This window comes from Rhagoletis zephyria, unplaced genomic scaffold (assembly GCF_001687245.7).
Source record: "Rhagoletis zephyria isolate East Lansing unplaced genomic scaffold, Rhagoletis_zephyria_1.1 Rzeph_scaffold_04017, whole genome shotgun sequence".
In the NCBI taxonomy this organism is placed as follows: Eukaryota; Metazoa; Arthropoda; class Insecta; order Diptera; family Tephritidae; genus Rhagoletis; species Rhagoletis zephyria.
In genome coordinates, this window is record NW_016161100.1 from 34,403 (window position 1) to 44,815 (window position 10,413).

Here is a 10,413-nt window from a genome sequence, read left to right on the forward strand (position 1 = left end):
TAAAACTACATACTTACATATATGTATTAAAACATTTTTCTGGTTTTCAATTTACTATTTACATATTTATCCACGAGATATAAGATATAATAGTTATCTTGAATATGGTTCTAAACTACGAAATTTCATGCAGATAATTGCTAGCTTATCACCGAGAAATGCCTTTGTATGTATCATTTTAGACAATCAGGCAGGTTCTGCAATTCACTTCCGAGTGAATTTCAATAAACTTCGCGGGAAATGTTTAGTTATTGGCCCATCGTTTTTGTGGTGGGGGGCGGAGAGGGGGAGGGGGCGTGGCCCTCCAAACCCCCCTCATTCGAAAGGGGTCAGTCGCCACTTTACGAAAAACCCCACCCCCCCTTGGGGACCTCCCACAGACCCCTAGGGAACCGTTTGAAAATGGGGTAAAAACGGCATTTTCCGAGGCAAACTGAGCAGTTTGAAGTGGAATATAACCCAACTAACAGAATCTGTGGGGTTTTTAAATAAAAGAAGTTATCCCAAGGTGGTTATCAGGCTAAAAAAGGAGGGCTAAACACCTTTCGCAGAGAACACCTTTGTGCGTAGGCGGCCTTCGGCCGCACTTAGGGATTATAACCCTCAGGCAGTAGAATTCTCCTTTCTGTGTTGCGAAGAAAAGGAGCTGAATACCTTTTACAGAGAACACCTTTGTATATTTTTAATGCTTACAGGGTTATATCCTATTTTCTTTTGTTTCTCATTCTTTTGCATATTTTGGAGTTTGACAGCTGAACTACGCCATTTAATTTGCATATGCAACAAAAGTCAGACGCATGATTTAGAAGGTGTTTTTATTTAATAAATTGTGATTAATTGGTTAATATTAAAGTTATAAAGAAAGTTATAGCTCATCGAGTAAAGTGTAAAGTGAAGGAGAATATAAAAATATATTGCTGATGTAGCAGCATTAAGGAGAATAGGAGTGATAAATTTACGCTAATTTCCGAATTTTACAAAAAAGGGCATATTTCAAACCCAATTTGTAAATAAATTAGTGACCCAAAATTACAATAGTGGATTTTAAAATAATGGGTAGACCCTTGGCTACAAGTGTGTGCAATTTTTTTTTTGATCGGGTCACCGCTTTGGACGCAATACCCCGAAATAGGTGGGCCACTTACTAAACAGTACCCAACTTCGCTATGAATTCAAATTGGTAGGGGTTGAAATTCGCTCGGAAGTGAATTGCAGAACCTGCCTGAATATCTTTTAGAGACCTAATCGGCTTAGAAATTATACTAGGGTTTTGTTGAAAGAAATGTTTGTGCTCTGCCTCTGGGCTTAATAAGCTCGCTATTTCACCCCTCTTCTTGATAAGAAACACGCATGCGAAGTGCTCAACAGTCTTAACTAGACATGGAACAAAAATACAGTGAATCGTATGCCGAAGTTACGCCGATATATGTATACAGCGATAGATTGAGTCACACTGCATCCTTCGGTGGAAAAGGCCAAAAGAACGTGATGCCCTCCAATGTCGCCAGAACATCTCCTACTTAGCGAGGCCCATATGCTCCCAATAAGGAAGACCACCACCATTCTCAGCGAGCGGCTTATGAAATAGGTGGCTACAGACGAGAGCATCTGAACAGGCCATTGCTTGAGGCGGAACGTCTGCCCAGTCACGTCAGAAGGCATCTCGACGAACTAAAGGACAAGGTCAAGGACCACGAATGACAACTACCGCAGCTGGCACCACCTTCACTAAGCGAAAAATAGCTTCAATTGCCAAGAGAGACTCGCGTTACTCTGGCTCATTGCGGTTAAACTCCTACCTATCCAGACTATTAGACACCGCCGTCCGCAACGCATGTGAAGGTTCCCCATNGTACCTATCCAGACTAGGGCTGTGCGATTATTCGATTACTCGAGCAAGTTGGTTAATCAATTATTCGGTTAATCAATTACTCGAGTAATCAAGATTTTGATTACTCAAAACGATGATTAATCGAGTTACTTGAAATATGATTACTCAAAAAAAATAATTTTGCTCGTTAAAAGAGTTTGCTTTGGAAAATGCTTATTTTCTTTTTTACATTCTGTATATGAAAAAAATTTTTTGTTTTAATTTTTGAAAACAGAAACGTTGTTTTCAAAGTATCAAGGAACTTTAACTACTTTATACATATGTAAAGAGTTGAAATGTTGATTACTCATTTTACTCGAAATGTTGATTAATCATAAAGCAAATTACTCAAATATTTTTGTTTTTGGTTAATCAAAAATCTTGATTACTCGGGTAACTGAACTTTTGAGTAATCATAATTTCCAATTAATCGAATAATTGAGTTATTTACTTTATGATTAATTAAAATTTTGAGTAATCAATTAATCGCACAGCCCCAATCCAGACTATTAGACACCGCCGTCCGCAACGCATGTGAAGGTTCCCCATATGACACCAACCACCTCTTCACATGTCCGCTCAACCTAACCAACCTTACACCCCTCTACCTCTGGTCCGACCATGCCGAAACAGCACATTTGCTGGGCCTACAGTTAGTTGAGATTGATGACAACGATTGACTACCCGATGGTATGCAGGGCTAAGTGGCCGCTACACCAACAACCAGCGGTCTATAGACAGACAATAAGCGAACATCCTAGGGAGACAGACCCCAGCTTTACCAACTCTTACTTCGTGGTCGGTTCACCCACCACAACATAGAGCTTCAGCTATCTCAAGAGAGGCGATACGTTAGTGTTAGTGTACTATAGTGTATATAGATCTATTCGCTCTTGGAATCTGCTCAGTACTTGTGTTGTATGGCTTGCATTTTATACTTGCCCTTTTTTTAGAGATTTTCTTTGGTTTTGTGTTATTCCTGAAGCAAAAGTCTATGCGAAATTGCTGCTGTTATAATATCCGCTACAAAACCTAGGGGGATGGATGATATTAAAGCATTAATTTTATTTCAACCGAAATTTACATATTCTGACATCACTTCAGAAATAAAGTCAATCCTTACCGCAATCCAATTTAATAGTTACTATTACCGCTAGTGAACTTACTTTCGGTAGAAGGATAATCTGCTTTTCGTTGAGTTTATATGTATTGAGTCCATTCACGGCGTCCTCCGCGTTACCTTCAATATTGGATCCATTCTCCGCGTTTGTTTATGAGTATCTCATCTACAATATCTTCGATGCGGACCTCAATTTCTGGTGCTAAGCTATATTATGCTACGTTGTGCTGGGACTTTATAGAAGCGATTCTATGGAATAGGCATAGTGAGCGAATTAAAATACAGCGCCTACGGTGGTTTGGTCATGGTTCGGTCGACGAATGACCAAAGAACCAGAAACATGAACACAAATAATATAGCCCTGGATCCTTGCACAGGTAAAAATGCCTCTGTATCGGTACCGAAGTAGCCTAAACGGCTTGCAAAACTGCATGTTACGTCCGGCGTCAGCTGGTGGACAGCGAGTAACTTGGGTCTGGCTTGTAAGCGGAGCCTGCACGGCCAATAGACCTACCGTGCCAGTCGTGCACTGTGAGGAACAACACCACCGCCCACAAGTCCTTTACGGGTACGAAGCCTTTTGAACGCAAACTCGTCCCTGATCCCAGTGGTTAAGTGGAAACCTGACGGCTGAGAACTGGAGGTCTGTCCTAGTGGATCTCTGCCAGATGTACAAGGAGATTCCCCAGAAAAATGCTAGCCCTGCGCCAACTATCCGCGACGCCGGCCTCTACTAAGACTGCGTAAAACTGGCTTCTTTCGCCTATGAAAGGTCGTCGCGACTCTATAAGGAAGACATATCCCCTCTTGGGGAGATGTAGCACAGCGCTGAATTAGTAGCAGTGCTCAGGGATGCAATCCCTTGCAAGCATAAAATGCCTTGAGCGGTACTGCTCCTAACTCGGAGGTTCCCGGGGCCATTTGTCCGGTGGAGAATTCAGACTCGGTAGCATAAGTAGAGGGCGATATGCAATCTGTTTCTGGTGACGGTCTGTACTTAACCGGGGGACGAAGGAATTCGAGAACGTTCTTCTGACGTGGAATTCAGAGGGCGCCCATGATTCCTTTGTCGAGGCGTTCGATGGAACCCGCTAGAAGTAATGAACGGAGAAAGAGTTTTGTAAGCTGTGGATGAATGTCCTACATACCATACCATTATCATTCTAAAGCAGCTTTTGCAGCTCTGCTAAATAAATGTATTTCTTATAATATACTCCCACAGTTCAGCAATGAGGACACGGTGAGCATCTCTGTGGAAAGCCAATCCATGACACTCTGGCTGGTCTCATCCTACAAGACCTACGATCGCCAAGACTACCCTTCTCCGCTCAGTTACTGGAGAGGCCAACTCAAGGAAGTCTCCCATTGTGATTGGAGCCGATGCAAATGCGCATCATGCGGTATGGGGATAAATTGACATCAACCCCAGAAGTGGGGCGTTACTGGATTTTATATTATTATATAATCTTAGTCTCTGTATTATTGGCAGTATACCCAATTTTGTTACCTCAAACAGGAAGGAAGTATTGGATATTACTTTGACGTTTAGCTTTTTCTTTCAGATTACTAGTAAATAGCATATAATATATAAACATTCATTCTCTGATCATATCTATATCTCATTCGAAATCTCCAGCCTGGTTGATTACAGAAACAAGAGACGTACGGACTGAACTAAAGGGGGTACTTTTGGGGTATCTGCTCAATAACGTTTATCTCGGTATGCTAGGCTTACGGTCACCACCTGATGAAGCGGAGCCTTCAACCGGAAACCTTAATTCCCTCGGTGAGTTTAGCTCATCAGACAAATCGAAGAAGCCGTTGATTGCATTACCGATGCCCGCAATGCCACCTTCTCCGCTTCCTGCCCGATTGCAATTCCGAAGCGAAAGAGGAAGCCACATAGATGGATCAAGGAAATGGCCTCTCTCAGGAAAGAAAGTGGGAAGCTTTTCAATAATTTTCTCCAAGCTCTGGCAGAGTTTGTTCGCCGCGTTTTATGCAGCAGAGCTCTATATTCAAAGTTGGAAGAGGTATACGTATCAAGATATGCAAACCGCGGCACCCCGCAATTCGTTGTCCTATCCCCACTCCATTGGAATCTAACGGTGAAAACTCTGATGTCAAAGATGCAGGGTACTGCTTACGTTTATGATCTAGCTCTGACGGCAGTTGGTAAGCACCCCTCACATTCTATGTGACTTAGTTCCAGTCGCCTTGTGTGTCGTGGATACCTGGTCCAAATAAAGAGGCCTTAGTGTCAATCCGGAAAATCGGTTATGTTTTTTTTTTTTTCAAAGAAAACGAAAACTGTCTGGCTACAGTTTCTTTCTTTTTATTGCATTGCGTTGACTTTTTCGGAGGAAGTTATATATCTGGGCGTTATTTTTGACAGAAAGTTAACTTGGCGGCGCAATGTAGAAGGGCGTTGCGAGAGAGCTATAACTCCCATGTCTGCTTGTAGATCAGCGAAAGGGATAAAATGGCGTTTGAAAGCTCACATTGTGAGCTGGATGTACAGTGGATGTGCATCCCATTATGTTCTACTGCATGACGGTTTGCTGGCAAACGTTCAAAGTGTCCATCGACGCCGACTAAAGTCATAGAAACCTTGTTTCACTTTCTACCTGTGGACTTATATAGTAAACTACAGGCAAGTTTTAATGCTATTAGATTAAATGCGCCGGTCAAATGGATTGACACGAGGTTCCGGCACGCTAGAATTTTGGAAGACCTTCCTGCAGACTTCAGGTGCCCGGACTACACAGTCCCACCTACTGGACTAAAGAATAATTTCCAGACAAAGATGCCTCACGGCGTGAATGAAAAGATGATCTCGTAATCTGACTCAGCAGCCGTCTATGTATACTGATGGCTTCAAATTCGATATGAAGGTAGGAGTGGGGTATACTCGCAAGAACTCTCACTTAGTCTTAGTTTTTCGTCTGTCAGATCTCTGTAGCGTTTTTCAAGCTGAAGTAATATTATTATTAATCTACATGCAGTAACTATCTTTTCTGATATCCAGGCAGCTATTAAAGCACTTAATTGTGACAAATTTACATGGAGGAATGTCATGGAATGTTGACGTGCTCTAAATTAGCTGCCAAGGAGTTACGACACTCATGTAGTATGGTTGCTTGGCCATAAAGACGTACCGGGAAAATGCATTGCAGATGAACTAGCAAGGAATGTAATCTTACTGTCTGCAATCAGCACTGCTCGTGATGCGGGAATTCCGCTATCTTCCTGCAAAATCTGGAAAATAAATTTTCGAAGGGGAAGATACGAGATGGTCTGCGGAGCACATGCGTAGCATAGGAAGATATATATGGCCTACGTTGGATAAGCGTAGATCTCGTCCCCTCCTCCGCTTGGAGCGACCATTGCTCCAACATGTAGTTGGACTTCTCACTGGGCACTGAATGATGGGAATCCACACTGCGAGAGTGGGGTTGGAGTCAAATGACTACGGTCGTAGCAGCCGTGATGACCACTGGCCGGCTTTGACGAGAGCTCGTTCCTCCTCTATTCTTTCTTCACTTCACCAGAGCTAGAAATTGGTGCTATTTGTAAGGTAGGTGGAGGGAAGTAATGAGTCCCTAATATGGAATCACAATGGGTTCATGGTGGCCTAAGTGGCCCTTTTCTTATGCGGGCAACCAAGATAGTCTAACCTAACTTACCTCCTCTGAATGTTTTTCAGAGCGAGGAAGGCTCTATTGCTTTAATGTGGGGATTAAGAAGCGAGTACATCCATCTACTCTCAGCCTTATAGACCAAGAAGAGACTCTGTGCGTTAGCTTCGTGGACCTGCTGGCTTAAAGGATTTTTTCCCAAACAGAACCAGTTAGTACTATGAACTATCAAACTCTGGGAAAGAAACCCATATTTTGTTTACACGACGCCGGGCCAGGGGTCTATGGTACACTACGGCGGCCACTGTAGCCGGGTGATAAGAAGTGCGCACTACCACTCCATAGGATCAAGGAATGACCCCTAGAAAAAAATTCTTGAAAAAGGTTTTTAGCCGTCGCCCATCCCCAGGCAACGGTAAACCTCCGAGTGCATTTCTGCCTTGAAAAAAGCTTCTCATAAAATGCATTAGCCGTTCGGAGGCTGCGTAAAATTGTAGGTCCCTCCAATTGAGTAATAACATCAAGACTCTTACCACAAATTGGAGGAGAAGCTTGGCCAAACAATCAGCAAGAGTATAGGCGCGAAAATATCATAATTATTACTAAATTGGATAAGTAACATCCGTCATTAAGGCTGAGGTTTATGTCGTTAAATTATGTCTGAAGCAGTATTTGGTAGCACGAAGGTGTTTCTAACCCTGAAAGCAGACAAAAGTTGTTTTAATCTTATCTAGCCAAATTCCAGACAATCTTGACTCCTATTTGCGACACAGTGATTGCAGAGTAGCTTTATGCGCTTTGCTTGATTTGTTCCGGTTCATTTTATTACCTGTAATTTATCGAAAACATATTCTCCGCTCAAACTGAATGATCTTTTCATCTGACTGAGATAGTTCAGTAGATACTGTACTCAATGAATTCGGATTTTCCGGCCGATATCAAATATTTTTTCTCTTCGCCGAATTATTCGACGTCAGCTATGGCTTGTGTAGTTGTTTAAGGAAATGTGCTGCTACATTTTAGGAGAAGTTCTCAGTCGAAATCTAGTTTTGAAAGTCTCATAAAGTCATCTGATATTCGGAGGTGGATTTACAAAAATGCAGGGATCGCGCCTCGGCAAAAAAGACAAACATTCGATTTCATTTCTGCCATGAAAAGGCTCCCCATAAAATAACAACCAAAGAGGCGAGTAACTGTATATCCTTCCAGAAATCGGAGGGTGTCACTTTCCATCATTTGCGGAACATTCAACGTTAGACATTCATACATATGTATCTCACAACGGAAAGACAAAGTTTGTCCCTTAAAATGAGCAAAGGTGTATGTAAAGAATGCGTATGTATACCACAAAATAAGAAGAAAATTTAACGGTATATTTTTAATTGCAATAAAAATCTACATATGTATTTATTTAAGGTTTTCACTTCAAAAATAAATAGCAAATTAAGAATATTTCTACAACTGAACAATAAATAACTTCTCATTGGAATTCCCACAGCCGAACTCCGCTTACATTTATTATTAAACCTACTCGATTCACATTTAAGGTACCCACTTGACTGTGGCGAATTTGAAGATATTTTTTATATTGATTTTTGTGAACAATGCAGCTCCTTAAAGCATTCACGCATTGTTGCACTTTTAAATTCCCATGTTTTCAATAAGTCGTTTCGCCTTGTCGCATAGCTACTAGGTTCGATTGCCTTCGTTTTGAATTAGTCATAATTCTTGTCCGTGTCCACAGCCGAATCGTCAACTTTTGTGTGCCGAAGAAAATTGCAATTAAAACTAAACTAAATTTCTTTTCAATGCATACATACATATGTACATGTTAGTCCATATGAATTTAAGTAAATTAATTGCTAATCTATGTAACTAAGAAGTTTACGCTATCTTGCTTAACCACTAAATAACTAAAGCCACAGCATTACTATCAACAGTCTGGAACGAAACTTTACGCTGCCGACGTCTGCTGTTGTTCGGTGGTTGTCGAAGCAGCTGTCGAGGCTTCTGTCGACTTTTCGTTAATGGCTAACCAAGGACAACGTTTCTGCAACTCCGCTCGATATCTCGGATGACTAATGGCGTACACGAACGGATCAACACAGGCGACCATTTTGCATGTACAAGCCGGTATCATGGTAACACCGGGCGTCAGTAGACTCTTGTCACCAAATGCCCCAATCAGTGACATAACGCCGTATGGTGTCCACGATACAAAGAAAAGGAAGCAGATAGTGATAGCCGCCTTAGCGATACGTATTTCGGCGGTTTCCTTATTCTTGTCTACATTCGAACGTAACGACTCGACGTTCATTTTCTTAGCTTGTTCTCTTAGTGCCTTCTCATGACTGAATACATGTCCGACTATTTGACTGTAATAGTAGACGATCATCGATGTCGGACACACGAAGCTGAAGGTGAATATGGTGCCAACAAATAGGCGCGTATCGAAGTTGTCGGTTAGATAGTCGAAAGTACAGGAAGTTAAGTATCCCTCTGAAATGAAAAAAAAGAAGTGATCAAAATATTAAATGTTAATAATAGAAGTTATTTATTACGTTGGGAGAATTCCTAGAAGTCTTGAAAAGCACTTGTACGGTGCATGGATTGCTAAGATTTGCCATAGGGACACCGGTTTTACCGTGCAATCCGTACACTGTGCAGGCGCTTTGCAAGACTTCAAGAATCCCCCTATTTTTAACCCGAGCGCACTTGTGCACAAGGGTATTATAACTTTATTCACATAACGGTTGTTTGTAACAGGCAAAACGAATCGAGATAGATATAGACAAATGTATACATAAATGATCAGAATGAAAAAAGAAATCGATTAAGCGGTGACTGTCTGTCCGTCCGTCCGTCCGTCTGTCCGTCCGTCAGTCTGTCCGTCTGTGCACACGATAACTCGAGTAAAAATTGAGATATCTTAACGACACTTGGTACGTGCACTTCTTTCGGGCGTAGGACGGATGGTATTGAAAATGGGCAAAATAGGACAATAACCACGCCTACCTCCCATATAACGGTAATTTTCAGAAAAACGAAAACTGCGATATTTTAGTAANATATTTCGAAATTTAAGGACGCTAATTTACTTAAAATTTATACACCCCGGCATATCGTGTAGCGGAAGCTTTCGGAAAGGTAGAAAACATATATTTAATAATTGCGCCGGGTATTTAATGTTCGGCTCCGCCCGAACTTAGATTTTCTTACTTGTTTATTTAAAACTTAAAATCAACCTCATACTAGAAAAAGGCGTATGTACATATGTGCATATACAAACGTGTTGTTGTTGTAGCTAATATTATCTTTAGATAGATATCAGGAGGATGTGCACTGTGACCCAAAATCTCCTCACAAGACTGTAAAAAACGTGTTACATTAAAATGTGAAATGTAGATATAACAATAATACGTTTGTATATACACATATGTACATACGCCATTTCCCAGTATGGGAACGAAGGTCTAAAGACCGTACAAATAAATAAATAAATTTGTTTGGCCCGCCGTTAAAACGTGGCCTGTATCGATCCTTACGACATCTTCCGAGCCGAAAGCACAGGCAGCACAACAATTGAAGAGGAGGGATGGCACAAGGGAATGTTACCTAGCCGTAGATCCCCAAACATTTTCACGGACGGCTCTAAAATGGTAACGGGAGTTGGTGCTGATATATTGTCGGGAACTGAACGTCAGGCGGGCAGTAAGGTTACCTAACGGGGCACCGAAATTGCGCATATGGAAACTGTGCATTTAGACATTATTTCGGTTTCAACC

At 41.6% G+C, this 10,413-nt stretch overlaps 1 protein-coding gene across 1 annotated transcript; it reads right to left on the bottom strand.

The window, feature by feature from the left end:
• Positions 1 to 8,003: 8,003 nt before the first annotated feature.
• On the bottom strand, positions 8,004 to 9,132 carry LOC108370110 (opsin Rh4-like). The gene has a single exon (XM_017625374.1). The coding sequence runs from the start codon at positions 9,021 to 9,023 to the stop codon at positions 8,583 to 8,585; it is 441 nt and encodes a 146-aa protein (XP_017480863.1). The 5' UTR covers positions 9,024 to 9,132; the 3' UTR covers positions 8,004 to 8,582.
• Between the last annotated feature and the right edge of the window lie 1,281 nt (positions 9,133 to 10,413).

Excerpts from the sequence above, each read along its gene's own strand:
- LOC108370110 (XM_017625374.1), bottom strand. The coding sequence starts at position 9,023 with ATGATCGTCTACTATTACAGTCAAATAGTCGGACATGTATTCAGTCAT.